The 15,425-nt window shown below is 46.3% G+C and overlaps 1 protein-coding gene across 1 annotated transcript; it reads right to left on the bottom strand.

Moving 5' to 3' along the window:
- Positions 1 to 4,619: 4,619 nt before the first annotated feature.
- Positions 4,620 to 9,879, bottom strand: LOC126542049 (estradiol 17-beta-dehydrogenase 8-like). The gene is made up of 3 exons (XM_050189023.2): positions 9,706 to 9,879; positions 6,054 to 6,232; positions 4,620 to 5,047 (listed from the first exon to the last, which is right to left on the bottom strand). Exons 1-3 carry the CDS (start codon positions 9,854 to 9,856, stop codon positions 4,646 to 4,648), a joined length of 732 nt encoding a protein of 243 aa, XP_050044980.1. The 5' UTR covers positions 9,857 to 9,879; the 3' UTR covers positions 4,620 to 4,645.
- Positions 9,880 to 15,425: the final 5,546 nt, after the last annotated feature.

The raw sequence follows: 15,425 nt of genomic DNA, 5'->3' as shown, positions 1-15,425 counted from the left end.
ATAACCAACCATTATATATAGCTTTCATTGATTACGAGAAAGCGTTTGATTCAGTCGAAACCTCAGCAGTCATGGAGGCATTGCGGAATCAGGGTGTAGACGAGCCGTATGTAAAAATACTGAAAGATATCTATAGCGGCTCCACAGCCACTGTACTCCTCCATAAAGAAAGCAACAAAATCCCAATAAAGAAAGGCGTCAGGCAGGGAGATACGATCTCTCCAATGCTATTCACAGCGTGTTTACAGGAGGTATTCAGAGACCTGGATTGGGAAGAATTGGGGATAAGAGTAAATGGAGAATACCTTAGTAACTTGCGCTTCGCTGATGATATTGCCTTGCTTAGTAACTCAGGGGACCAACTGCAATGCATGCTCACTGATCTGGAGAGGCAGAGCAGAAGGGTGGGACTAAAAATGAATCTGCAGAAAACTAAAGTAATGTTTAACAGTCTCGGAAGGGAACAGCAGTTTACGATAGGTAGCGAGGCACTGGAAGTGGTAAGGGAATACATCTACTTAGGACAGGTAGTGACTGCTGATCCAGATCATGAGAGTGAAGTAATCAGAAGAATAAGAATGGGCTGGGGTGCGTTTGGCAGGCATTCGCAGATCATGAACAGCAGGTTGCCATTATCCCTCAAGAGAAAAGTGTATAACAGCTGTGTCTTACCAGTACTCACGTACGGGGCAGAAACCTGGAGGCTTACGAAAAGGGTTCTACTTAAATTGAGGACGACGCAACGAGCTATGGAAAGAAGAATGATAGGTGTAACGTTAAGGGATAAGAAAAGAGCAGATTGGGTGAGGGAACAAACGCGCGTTAATGACATCTTAGTTGAAATCAAGAAAAAGAAATGGGCATGGGCAGGACATGTAATGAGGAGGGAAGATAACCGATGGTCATTAAGGGTTACGGACTGGATTCCGAGGGAAGGGAAGCGGAGCAGGGGGCGACAGAAAGTTAGGTGGGCAGATGAGATTAGAAAGTTTGGAGGGTCAACATGGCCACAATTAGTACATGACCGGGGTAGTTGGAGAAGTATGGGAGAGGCCTTTGCCCTGCAGTGGGCGTAATCAGGCTGATGATGATGATGATGATGATGATGAAGCTTTTGAGAAGATCTATACGCGTATTTTTTTGCTCTTGTTTTCCATTTTTACTGATCTCTTCTAATCAGTTATTTATTTTTTTTTTTTGCACGTTTTTCAAATATCCAAACCGTATGACTTCTTAGTGCCTGTTTTGTGAGAAAACTAGACCCCCTGGACCGACACATAGTCCCCACACCGGTTAAAGCATTTGTGCCATCGTAGCACTAAATTCGAGATGCCCCTGTGGTGGAATTGCGACGCACGTGGCCTCCCCGAACGCTCATTGCCATGCGAGTCTTCATGGCCCTTTTACGAACTCACAACACCACCACCTCGCACTTCTCAAAGCGTTCCCCATACGTGGGCTGCATTTCCTTGTGGATCTCGATGGGAGTTCGCCCTTTGCTCCATAGAAAACGAATCACACTTCGTTGCTCCTACGCCGAGGACTTGTGAAGCACAACCGCCATCTTCAATAACTGACAGCAGTGCCGTGACGCGGAGCTACCAGCAGATAAGACCAAGCCTGTCCAAGAAAGGTACACCACTGAGAATGGATATGTTGACTTCGCATCTACGCATCTACAGCCTTGATTTGGCTTTAAAAAATTCCCCTCGCAGTAAAAGTGTAGGGCTTGGAAGGGGCATGCCTAATGCAACTTGAAATATAGGGGAAACAGAAGAGCGAAGCTCAAAATGGACAGAAAATACTGAGACGCAACTACGATACCAGCAATATAATGTCCCAGAACTGTGCACTCATCCAGAATCCGTTATTCATGGAGAGGCTAAAGGCTTCGGCGTGCAGGAAATGCAATGTCATGCGGCTTGTCGTAGTCATTTAAACATGGCTATTAAAAATAGCAACACGCTTTCCTTCATTGAAAGTCGGCACATTATCGAATCGACACACTACCTTGATATATATATATATATATATATATTCCACTTTTCAATTGAGTTTTAAGCGAGAACGAAGTATATATCATATTCATATGTTATTAATAGTATTATATCGAATAACAATATGATATATATTGACTACCTGCTTAAAAAGGGTCCAATTCGGGCAGAAATCGGACTTCACCCAATTTTGATAAACTTTGTTCGGTGTTCACAAATCGGAAATTATCTAGTTTTACTCGAAAACAAAGTATTCTCAATGTAAACCGCTAGATTTGCACACATTATGTATTGCCAATGTGCTGCAACGCACCTGAAATGTCAAGTGCCATGCATTCCGTTTCATGTGCCTCTTAGTTTATCTCGCATGTAATGTCTCTGCCTAGAAGCCGTCGAGGTGCGATAAATATACACAGCAACAATGATAACGTAATTCCACCATATAACCGTCTCCCGCCAAAGATGCACAAATGTTACACTACAAGAGCGACACCAAGCAACGCAGCCTGCCTAAATATTTTGTCAGAACAACCTCATGGCGGCTTTTTACCTTCTGTAACGAATATCCCCCTCCCCCCATCTCTCTCTCTCTCTTTTCTTCCTCTATCTCTCTTTAGCGACTTTATGATGTTCTGTGCGTGGAAGGGGCCCCTAAATGCACTAGTTGGCATTATCGTAAAAACTAAGCATAATTCCATGATGGGTGCAATGAATCGATACCTGGTAGCTGGTCTGCACACGTCCTTACCACTGTCCCAGTTTGCGATGGGTGACGATGAATCTGGCTCCTTGGGAGGCCAGGGCATGGCCAGCCGCCTTGCCTATGCCACTGGCACCTCCGGTCACCAGGGCTTTGCAGGAACATGCTTATACTAAGCTGCTGACGCCGAATAGATTTTCCACACATGCCGTTGAAAGATATGACTGGCACTGTGTATAGCATATGCGTGCTACTGTGAATGTTAAGCGTGGATCCATTCTATATAATATGCACTTCATTGAAGTGTCATGAAGAAAATGTGACACTTGATATGGACTCACGGAATTACCTTACCCTCGCCCCCCCCCCCCCCCCCCCCTTTGCGTACGCCTTTTTTAAATAATGTCAAATCAACAAGGACAGACTTGTGTGCGTCCGATGCAAGCTCGTCTCCTTCAGTGTCCATTGTAATTTGATCTCGAACTCTGAAGGCTCCAGCGTTTTAGTGCTTTGTCTGCGAACCTTTATATCAGCACCGCGTTAGGGTAACACATGGCAAAACACTGCAAGCATCCGAGGGCTACTTCGAATCATTTAAAATGAACCACACTGCGGGTCAGCACTGGAATAAAATATCTAGCCAAAAGTGTTACGTGAATCTCTGCCGTTCTTGAGGACGTCACATGTAAGAGAACGTAACTGTGCTGCACTTTGAAAGATGTGAGTACAAAGACTGATGGCGATTTTTACTCAGTTGTAGATTCATCAGTATACACATGCATTCTTGCAATAGGCTGCTAATGAAGATGACACAGATCCAACAATTTACCGAAAATACTTATCTGAAACGGTGGCCAAAGTCAAGGCTGTCGCTGTGATTTGAATCTCCAGCACGTATGGACTGGCATTGCGAAAGACACCGTCCAGCCTACAAAATTAGCTGTTTTGTCTCGTATTTTCGCTCTAGGTCTCCAGAAGATGCTCGGAAGAAAATACAAGAGATGTGCCTTACTACTTTTAAGAGTATCTACAGGGGCTTCGTGTGCCTCAGCCATTACCAGACTTCCTGAGGCCATAGTTGGTAATCTTAAGCAGACCGTCAAACTTCGAGCTTTTTCTTTATGTGCAAGGGCCAGCCACGCGTTTAGTGGGAAACTGCTAAATGGATGAAATATTTCACTAGATATATTTTCATCCTTTCTAACATTTAATAATGTAACACTGTGGAGAAGCCGACGATATACTGTACTTGTTTCCAGCACTTTCAACCTAGGATTAAGAACTTGCGATATTGATAACAATAAGGAAAGTGTATATACGCTCCCAGTTAAGTTGCAAAAATCAGATGGCATGAACCGCCAAGTGTTACTAGGAGAGATGGGGGTGGCAGAGCTTCGGGGACCCAGCAAGGCCACTCAGGCTGCAGGTAAGAGTTCCTTGGGCGAACGTGTAAAACACCTGATGTATGTAATCGAACGTATTTATACGCATCTATTTGCACTGCCTACCATAATTCGTTCCATTCAAGATGTAAGGGCATTTTTACGAAATGCTTCAATATCAAAATCGGCACTGTGGATCGTCTCCTCTTTCTCCTTGGCCGACGGTTCCTGCGCTGCATGGTTAACTATGCGATGCCAAGAAGCACAAGCATCTATCACCGTTTCATCGAATTACGCAATCATGGCTGTGTGATGTTGGTAAGCCGGACAGAGAGAAAATTATGAAGCCGGCTGGAACAAAACGGCGTATACCCATCGTCATTTCAGCTCACACATTCACCCTGACAAAAGCTTTTAACGTTGCCCAGGTGCACTATGCAGAAGGGCCAACAAATAGAACCGGAGCCGCTCATGTCAGTTCAAGCTCAAGCTACGATCTTTTACAATACAATCTTTATTGTTTCAGTGGAAAAACAGGCCATGACGAACAGGGACCGGAAAAGCTTTCACATGCTGAATCCACCTGTTACTTCAAGGACGGCTCCTGTCACGAAGGAACTGTGCGGAGAGCAGAGAAATAGGATTGCCTCTGCCACTTCCTCCGGCTCGCCCGCTCTTTGCATAGGCGTGAGCGCGATGCACGTCTTCTGGTCCTTCTCTGGCAGCGAATCGGCCATCGGTGTCTTCGTCATCGACGGCAGTACTACGTTGCAGCGGATGCCGTGCGGTGCCATCTCTCGAGCAACCGCCTTGGTCAAAGCCACGACGCCCCCCTTGGAAGCACTGTACGCCGCCATGTCAGACCATCCAATCTTGCCCGCGATGCTCGCGATGTTCACGATGACTCCCTCGGTGACGCCGCTAGCGATCATGGCCCGCGCGGCGGCTCTTGCCACGAGGAACGTGCCCTGTGGGAAACAGCATTAGTGTGCAATCGGCGTTCTATATTTATGCAAGCTTTATTTATATCCGACTTGTGTGGTGGCTGCACGCAAGTCGTACACACAGCTACACAAAAGTGTGCACACGCAAGCATACGTGCACATACATACATACATACATACATACATACATACATACATACATACATACATATCACGAAACTGGTGGAGTAGTTTCGCAATTTCTACAACGGTGGATTTGATTTTGTTATTACCCAGCTACGAATCTTCTATTGAAGTATGTGCCCTGAAATTAGTACTTAAGTAACGTAACAGTGAAACAGCGTTTGATATGTAAGCCAAATATGTCCATTTTTCGTGCATACAATGATCATTTATTCTAGTAGGTGACGCTGAGAGGCCGAATCGCGCTGTCTTCCGCTGAAGTATATTTAGAACTTGCTCGAACTAGAAACAAAACAAAAAGAACAGCTTGTGTGCTTTTGCGGTGCAGGCGTTGCGCAGCGCTGCAACTGGCCTCACTGTCCGCTAGTGCGGAATGTACGTTACGTATGTGTGACAACTCAATTCAGTACGAGGCTATAAATTGTATTTTTTGAACAAGACCATGACGAATCAAACTGACACTGAGAGTTCCATCTATGATAGCGTACCGCAACACTTGTACTATAATACTGCTGCCTGTAACGACATCGGCCTTCGGGTTTCTGCTCGCAGCAGCGGTATTTCTTTGAAAGCGTAACTTATAAGTTACCGCGTGCCTTGGGCGGAATAGGTATGTCCAACACTTTTAGACATAAGAGCTTAGCAAGGTATGGAAAAGTTCGTTAATTTACTCGTGAATAAAAGAGATTGTAGCCTTTTCAATGAGGAAACCTAATTGTCCAAAACTCGCTAGGGCATTACATTTTAGGTGACTGCACTAATTGCAGTTCCCTGTGAGCATCTGTCTTTTCGTCGTGGGTTCTACAAAAATTAATGTAAGATCTTTCGCTGACGTTGGAATGCTAACCTTCAAGTTGACCTGAATGATCTTGATGAAGCTCTCCTCCGTCGTGTCCACAAATATGCCAGCGCAATTCACTACGATGCTGACAGGAAGATATTCTGTGTCCTTGATGTAGGCGAACAATCTCTCCACCGAATTTGAGTCACTGACGTCCAGCAAGGCTCCTCTGTGGGTTCCGGTCCCTGTAAAAAAAATAATAATTTAAAGTGATATATGCCGGTATTATAAAATGTAAGGTTATAACTGTTCATTAAATGTGATTTTTGAAAAAGTGTCATTATCTTCATCTGGCGTATTCTCCATGCTACTCAACCTCAAAACTAAAGCGTCCGCTGGACCTGACGGGATACCAAATATTTTTTGCGCCGTTATGCAGAAGTCATCACAGAGTTCCTGGTTGTTATTTTCCGCAAATCACTTGAAACAGGAAACATTCCTTCCGACTGGAGGAAAGCGCGGATTGTGCCCGTGCTGAAAAAGGGTGATCCTGCCTTGATTGCTAATTATCGTCCCATATCAATAACTTCCACATGTTGCAAGCTTGCTGAGCATATCATAGCTAACTACATAACTACATTCCTAAACGATAACAAGGAACTTACCCCCCATGAGCACGGGTTTCGAAAAGGCTTTTCCACTGTCACTCAGCTAACTTCTGTCATTCATACTTTTGCAAGTGTACTAAATAGCGCTGGTCAAATAGATGTTATTTTTTTAGACTTCAGCAAAGCCTTTGATGTTATTTCTCATGCCAAACTAATTTACAAACTTGAACCTGTTGGTCTTCCTAATTTCATAATTCGTTGGATTTCCTCATACCTTTCTCACCGCACACAATTTGTTTGTATTGATGATTGCTATTCAAACCACCTGCCGGTCACTTCAGGCGTCCCACAGGGAAGCGTCCTCGGACCTCTCCTCTTTTTGATATATATCAATGACATTACTAACGTTATAACTACCCCTGTTCAAATTAGATTATTTGCAGATGACTGCGTTTTATTTCACCAAATTACTTGCCAAGATGATCAAGTTTTACTAAACTCCAATCTTCAGAACATACATACATGGTGTAATAAATGGGACATGAAGCTAAATTTAGAGAAAGCAGTATACATGACGATAACTAACAAAAAGGCTTCCTTCTCATTTCCTTACAATATTTCATCTCACCTTCTGACCGAAGTCAGCGAGTACAAGTATCTAGGAGTTACAATAACGAAAAACCTTAGCTTGAATAAACATGTATCAAACGTATGCTCCTCAGCCTTTCGTAAACTCAGCTTTCTTAGACATAAACTAAAACTTGCCCCACCTGAACATAAAAAATTAACCTACTTTTCAATAATAAGGCCATCACTAGAATATGCGTGCACCGTCTGGGATCCCTACACTGAACGTAACATCGAGGCCCTTGAAATGATTCAACGCAAAGCCATCCGTTTTATTTTTTCAAAGTATCATTGTAACTGACTCACCAACGACCCTCATGCGAACTCACGGTATTGAAACATTACAGCTGCGCCGGAAAATTCAAAGACTGAAACTACTTTTCTTACTAAAAAGCCATAAACTGTCTATGAATGCAGACCCCTTCCTTAAAGCTAACATTACGCGCCAAACACGAAATCATCATGCACAATCATTAACCCCTTACAGTGCTAGGATTAACGCCTTTAAATACTCATTTTTTCCACGCACCATTGAGGAGTGGAACAGGTGTCCGCCAGATCTTTTAACCAGAGCTGATTCTTTTGACTCAATGTTTTCTTCACAGCATTTAATTTGAGAGCCATTTATTTCTACGTTTACTTTTTGTATTTTGCATCTGAGCCTTGTATTTATTGCTGTATTTTGTGTCACAACTTGTATTTAACATTTTTCAATTTTGCTAATTCTGTTCTTTTTGCATATATTATGTATTCGCCCCTCCTGCTTGGGCCTACTGTAGGCCTGCAGTATGTTCTAAATAAAAAATAAATAAATTAATGTACCCTCGAAACGCTGCGCTAGGGGCTATTCGGCTCCTAGTGAATGACCTACCTCTGAGTTAATATTGTAGCGTTCAATTAGTAGCGAACGTAGATAACATGACTAGGGCTGTGGTGAAGAGTGCAGAAGTGTTAATAGTTCGTTAAAGAAAAAAAGGCACGCTAACTTTTCTTTTGTGTCCTCCGCAGAGACCCGTCACAACAGGATATCTCTTTCAAAAGCACATCATGAGAGAATAGAGCAAGTACCATCTTTGTGACCGTAGCATCCGAGGTTGAAATGGCACACATTTGTGCAGTTACGATCTCGGAGGCCTGGTTTTTTTACAAAAAGCTTTCTCGACTAAGAAAAATTTCTGCTCATAGAACCGCCAAGTAAGGGAGATTGCAGTGAACCACTGTTTCCTACTCTTAACCCGTCGATGTAATCATCTTCCGGCCCCGACAGCAGTTCTTCTCTTGGGACACGATCTCTAAGTCTAAGACGACCATATATCCGCTATACTTTTCGCGTTGCAATTGTTCTGGCTTCTCTCTGAATATGGTGTATACCAACTACGGTGGATTGGCAGAGAATTGAGTCAATCTCTACCACTCCAATCCTTCCTTGTAATATCTGCTATAATATGGGCTACGGGCATTTGGTATATTTAACTCGGGCCGTCATCGTATGCCGTGACTTAGGCTCACTAATTGTGTTACGTAACTCTTTGCGTGGTCCCGCTGGATCGTGCTACTCTCTCTTTATATATTCCTTTACTCCTTGAACCCCGCGCAGGGTAGCAGACCAAAACTACCTCTGCTAACATATCTGCTTTTCTATACATTATGTATGCCTCTATATCACCTTCCTTTGAAGTTCTTTAGTTACCTTGCGGTAACGAGGAGACTCTTCAACACCTTCTTTGTGACCGTCCTCGTTATAATTTACAGAGACGATCACTCGCAATCGCGATAGCACGCTTTGACCGAAGACCTCTCACAGAGGAACTTATTTTAATATGCCGCCATCACAAGCCATCGCAGCAGAGGGCGACGAGGGCACTGTTGCGGTTTTTGAGGGCGACAGAATTGGACAAGCGGCTGTAGCCTGAGCAGATGTTTATAATGCCGCAAGTGCTACTATGCTGTGCGGTGGCAGCATGCGGCGACAGTGACTGACTGTGATTGTATGTCTACGCTCCTTTCTTTCTTTATCTCTACTTTGTTATCACTTTACCTCCCCCTCCCCTCTCTCCCCAGCGTAGGGTAGCAAACCGGATCTTCCCCTCAGGTTAACCTCCTTGCCTTTCCCCTTTCCTCTGTCTCTCTTTCTCTTTCCATGTTCCAGCGCTGTAGGTTAGCAGCGGCAAAATGCGTTTGTAATCTACTTTATCTTCAGCCATGTTTAAATAATTTAGCCATTCCAGCCGAAAATCACCCTTATCAAGCTTTCGAGGCCCGCAAACTTGAGCAAACGGCCGGCCAAGCTACTTTCGATATCACTCCTCTTGGCGCATCCTTGCAACGCACCCTAAGCGTGAAGCTAAAAGGAACACCGTAATGTTGTTTTCAAACAAAGCTTGCAAGTCATGATTTTAAAGTGTATTGATCTTTATGCGTTATTTATTTCTACTGTTGTAAAGGCTTGCGTCTAATAATTGATAAGGTAGACGGGAACACACCAGGTAGCTCCGCCGCCACGACTTTAGCAGCATCTAGATTCATATCGGCGACGACGACACTGGCTCCTTGGGCGGCCAGGGCGCGACATGTGGCCTTGCCTATGCCACCTGCTCCTCCGGTCACCAGAGCTAGCCGATCGTGCAGTGACATGCTCGCTCTTCCACTTGAAGTTGACGCGAGATCTGCAGGAAGGGGGGGGGGGGGCGGTTGATCGTTTCATATTTATGTATTCTTTATATGGCTTATCAGGTAAAAGTTCATAACATATGGAGCAGAATGCCATATGCCTTTGAACGCCGCAATCGGCGCAAACCTACCTGTATATGTACAGGCTTGCTACGGCCAGGGACTTCTTCCCGGCTTGTGTTATTCCTGCTGACGCTTTGGGGCGACGCCTAAGAGGATTTCATATTTTTTTTTTGGGGGGGGGGGGGATAGAAAAGAGAGAAATAGATGCAAAAAACTACGGGGAGAGTAGCATATATATGTAAATATATATTCATATAATCATATCATAAGAAGCCAACAAAGACACCAAGGACAACTCAGGGGAAATTAATTGTACTTACTAATTGAAATAAAGAAATTATAAATTAATGGAATTGAAAGTGGATGATTGATGCCTTCAGGTAGCACGTGTGGGCTTATTGACCAGTTTCGTTCACCCTAGAAAGATCACGTACTCGTGACGCCTGCGGCAGAAAGGATGTTCAACATCCACTGCCAAAGTTTGTGAGTGGTGGCGCTGGCTTACACTCCTAGGGTTAGTTCTAGTAGTAATACATAAATACCCCAGAAAGTGGATGGGGGACGGCGCCGGCGGTAGCTCAATTGGTAGAGCATCGCACGCGTAATGCGAAGACGTGGGGTCATTCCCCACCTGCGGCAAGTTGCTTTTTCATCCACTTTCATTTCCATTAATTTATCATTTCTTTATTTTAATTAGTATGTACAAGTAATTCTCCTTTGTTGTCCTCCTTGGCGTCTTTGTTTATTGGCTTCTTATGATATGATAAATAAAAATTGGGCCCTCGGTTAACCCCCTTTCTATATATATATATATCCCTCCAACGAAGGCTGGTCCCGCGGCCGAAACGTCAGTAAGGCAGCGTTATTTTTTTCCTACGTGCTTCTATTATTTGAATTATGTATTCTAAAGCGAGCACAACATACGACACGAGAGCAGCAGGAAGCGTTGGCAGCGTTTTTCAACCAGACCAGCGCAGGCGATCTCAAGCTCACTCCTCCCCGGAAACTGACGATGTACAATGCACGGGATTGGCTGGAGTGGACTAGTTACATGCTGAGCAGGAACCATGCGGCATTGGCCCTGAGGGCACGATCAAAGCGAACCGACCAATCATACTTCAAAAAGGGAATGTGAAAAGCAGCTGCACTAGATCCCCTGACCTTGTCCACAGAGCCATCAGTAAAAATTTGAAGATGACGTGCATATTCAGTCTCAAGATCTTCCAGTAGGAGCGAACGCGTTGCCGCCAAAGGAGAACTCCGCTTAGCGCGTATGTGAGGAATTGTGAACGAACAGTCGAGGCTCGCGAATGACCAAGGTGGTTTCAACCTCTTGGTTCGACCTCTAGCGTCAAGACCCAGGCAAACAAGAGTATTAAGAGCCAAGTATGCACGGGACTCAGATCTCTTTCGAAGGCTCTGTAGAAGGGCTCGCCCGGCTGCCGTCTGTTTGAGGCAGCCAATTTGCATCAATAACCTTTGTGAAGCGACTAAACTAAGAGGTCTCGATAGAGACTCATAAAGTACTGCATTATTAGGAGCAGTCTGCGGAACGCCAAGAGCCCTCCTTAGGCCCTTTCTGTGCGAAACCTCAAGTCGTTCCAGCTGTGATAGCGAGGGGGAAATTAAATGGAGCTGGTACATTATTCGACTCGTTACTAGTGCATCGTGCAGCCTGATCATTGAAGAAAGGAGATTTCCCCATTGCTCCCTTACAACTCTACGGATCACATTGAGACGCGGAGATAGTGATGTCACAATAGAGTCGGTTCGCTTCACTGCAGTCGTGTCCTCCCCAACGGCTGAAAGCGTTGCCATTGAGGCAGCTCTAAAGAAGCTACGGTTTTGCACGCCTCAACCTGTTGTCATTCTTACAGATTCAAAATCCGCCCTTCAAAGGTTAGAGCACGGGTTCCCTACTGATGCCTTATGTCTTAGCTCTCTACGCTCGGTGCACAATCTCCATATCAAAGGCTTCTCCATACGTTTCCAATGGGTGCCCTCGCACATAGGTATCATAGGCAACGAGATGGCGGACAGCCTCGCCCATAGCGCGCTGTCTGGGAATCCATTGAGAAAAGTGCCTCAAGAGGACCAGAGACTCTTCAGAGAAGCGGTGTCGTGCCACTTCAGTTCTTTGTGGAGCTGACCTCACAAGGAATGTGTGACCAAAGGTCTCAAAAGAAACCAAGCCACTTAACTGCTCTGCATTCGCACGGGCTCTGCTCGTACCCCTGCGTGTATGTACAAGACTGGCCTGGCGTTGTCTCCATTATGTTCAACGTGTGGTGCGTGCGGTGACATAGAACATTACCTTATGTGCTGTACTCTCTATAATGCGGAAAGGAGTGTGTTATTCGGGTCCCTCAAGAAGACAGGAATTCTTCACAGTTCTCTTCAGGACATTGTTTTCCCGCGCAGGAACCAGTAGTGTAGGAAGGAGGTTTCTCGCCATCTTTTATATTACCAGCAGGACACGGACTTGGATTCCACATGGTGACCTTAGGAGTGACTATTTGTAGTTGTGAGGTCTGTGTCCGATTTATGTCATTTACGTATTTTAAGTGTCGCTACGGTGGAGCGATTGCCGGCAGCAACTGCAAGGCTAATCCCACCAGTAGCCTACAACCACTCACCTCAACGCAACTCAACGATCAAAGGTACTTGCACACAAAGTGGTACATGCCACGCCAATAAAACCTGGAGCGAAGCCGGGTGTACTTCTTGGAGGCACCCGCATGTGTACTCTGTGGATCAGTGTGCAGGCAGAACGCATTTCAACACGAAGATGTCGAGGTATGACCAGCGACCACTTGCGAACGTCAGAGACGTACTTCCCGTGATAGAGAAGGCAATCCCGAACTCCGAAGTGAGAACCTTGATCACGCAAAGCTCTAGAAGGTGGATTAAAGTCAACAGGTTTGAAAGGAAGCGTATAAGAGCGTTAATCCAGGCATCCTTGCGTTGCTACGAAGCCATGTCGCAGCACGCTGGGAACGAAAGTACTTCGTCAATGGGAGACAGGCAGGCAGCGCTTTCGGTTGATACGGGCGAACGGGAGAGCGCGTCGGCATCGGTGTGGCGGCGGCCAGACCTGTAGACAACACGCACGTCAAAATCTTGCAATCGCAAAAGCGCGGCCTGAGGGATTCTTGAACGTGGACAGCCAACAAAGCGCAGGGTGGTCTGTAATTACGTCGAAGGGGCGGCCATAGAGGTAGAGTCGAAATTTACGAAGTGCCCCAGATTAGGGCCAAAAATTCCCTTCTCCGTAACGGAATAATTCATCTCAGATTTGGTGAAGGTGCGGCTTGCGAAGCAGCGATGTATTCGTCGAGTACAGATTTACGCTGCGCGACCACAGAGCCGAGTCCAACACCACGGGTGTCGGTGTGTACCTCGGTCGGAGCTGCAGGGTCAAAGGGGCGCAGTGTCGGCGGCGAGATTAGTAGACGACGCTACTCTTGGAAGGCATCGTCACAAGCGGGCGACCAGGCGTAATTGTGGGAAGAGCGGTTTTGGAAGCAAAATTACAGATGAAGTGACGAAAGTAGGAACAGCGGCCAAGGATGCTGCGCAGTTCTTTTACAGAGGAAGGTTTGGGAAAATCAGCCGCTGCACGGATCTTGGTGGCGACAGGAAGAATACCTTCTTTTGATGCTACATGGCAAAGGATGGTGAGCTGACTTGCGCCAAAGTGGTATGTCTTCAGGTTGAGTTGAAGGCCGGCGTCAATCAGGCACTGTAACACTTCCTGTAGCCTACAGCGATGGGCGGAAAAATCGGGCGATAAAGTAGCCACATCAACTAAGTAGCAGAGGCACGTTTTCCACGTGAGACCACGCAAAAGGTTGTCCGTCATACGCTCAAATGTTGTGGGGGTGTTGTAAAGCCCGAAAGGCATGACACGAATTTCATATAGGCCATATGGTGTTACAAAGGCCATTTTAGGTTGGTCTTCTGGTGCCATGGGGACTTGCCAATAGCATCTGCGTAAATCGATAAAAGAGACTAACTCCGCGCCTTGGAGTCAGTCAAGGGCATCGTCAATTCTCGGTAGAGGGTAAACATCTTTATGAATTATTTTAAGATGGCGGTAATCGACACAGAATCGAATTGATCCATCTTTTTTTCTTAACAAGAACTGGAGATGCATAGGGGCTATCTTAAGGCTGAGCACGTCAGCGACTTGGTCGTCGATAACACGGTGCACTGTCGCTGATACGCGATATTATCTTTGTCGCAGTGGCTCACTGGTACCCGTATCGAAGCGGTGACAAACAGTCGACGTGTGGCCCAAGGGAGCATGCTGGCAGTCGAAAGAAGAACGGAACTTGTCGAGAAGGCGTAGACGCTGGGCGCGTTGGGAAACATTGAAAGTGTCTGCGATGAAGCTATCTAGGACATCGGGCGACATCGTCTCTTGCGCGGGCTTACAGACCACTCCGGTGACCTCATGAGTGGCAACGAAACCAGTTGACATGTCAATGATGGCAGCAGGGTCGACACACTCTACGCGGACAACGCAATCCCCACGAAGCAGAGTAAGGGTACATGACAATTGGTTGGAAACGAACAGTCTGCTGACGCCGGAATGAACTTCTAAAAGAGTGAAAGGCAGCGGCGAACATTTGCAACGAACGAAAATGGCAGATGGTGCACAAAGTGCGCTGGCATCAGAAACAATGTTGCGTGACACCGTGGCAAGGGCAGATGAGTGCGGTGGAATTGCACGCCTACGTCAGCAATTACTGTATCTTAAGCTTCACGAGTGTCAAGCAGCGGGGCGTCGCAGAGAGCTTGAAAGACCAAGAGGCCTTGGTCCTTTCGTGGGTGACACAGCTCCTGCCTCTGGAACTGCGGCGATTAATTTTTCTGTTCCAGCTCAGAGGGACGACGACGCATCGGCGAAAGCGAGCGGCGGCGAGGTCAACAAGATGCCGGTGGTCAACATGAGGCGGGTGGTCTACGGTGGCCAAAAATAGGCCGGCCGGAGGTCAACGTAGCTCAACAACAAGCCGGTGGTCTGAGTATTTAGACATATGGCCGGGGTTCCGATATGCAGTGGACGACGGGCATGGCCCCGCAAATAGAGCAAAGTCGAAGCTTCGGCAGTAGGATGGTGCGCGATGCCGGTAAAATCGTGCGACATGGCCAGGTAGACCACACGCAAAACAAATTGGCCGGTTGGCGGGGGTGCGCCATTGTCCACTGCTCCGTGGGTGTGTCGGCTGAACGTAGCGATGAGCTGAATATAGTGGCACGGCTGATAGGAAAGGCGCAATGGTCTCAGATGGTGGCTGTGTGAGAGCCTTGGCATAGCTGAGTGGTGTGTTCACCTCGGTATATGCAACGGGAGTTGGCACCAGCGGCGTCTCGCGGGCATAAGGCAGTCACGCAAACTTGCTCCTGTTTGATCTCGCGAAGTTTGGCGGGCAAAGGCGAGGGCGGTTGCGCGGCAAAGGAGAGC

Source organism: Dermacentor andersoni, chromosome 2 (assembly GCF_023375885.2).
Source record: "Dermacentor andersoni chromosome 2, qqDerAnde1_hic_scaffold, whole genome shotgun sequence".
Taxonomy (NCBI): domain Eukaryota; kingdom Metazoa; phylum Arthropoda; class Arachnida; order Ixodida; family Ixodidae; genus Dermacentor; species Dermacentor andersoni.
The sequence above is the reverse complement of the archived record's forward strand: the minus strand, read 5'-3'. Positions and strand labels throughout refer to the sequence as shown.

Excerpts from the sequence above, each read along its gene's own strand:
- LOC126542049 (XM_050189023.2), bottom strand. The coding sequence starts at position 9,856 with ATGTCACTGCACGATCGGCTAGCTCTGGTGACCGGAGGAGCAGGTGGC. Across the intron at positions 6,233-9,705 it reads CGTGGCGGCGGAGCTACCTG|GGACCGGAACCCACAGAGGA; the intron begins GTGTGTTCCCGT and ends TTTTTTTTACAG. Across the intron at positions 5,048-6,053 it reads TCATTCAGGTCAACTTGAAG|GGCACGTTCCTCGTGGCAAG; the intron begins GTTAGCATTCCA and ends TGTTTCCCACAG.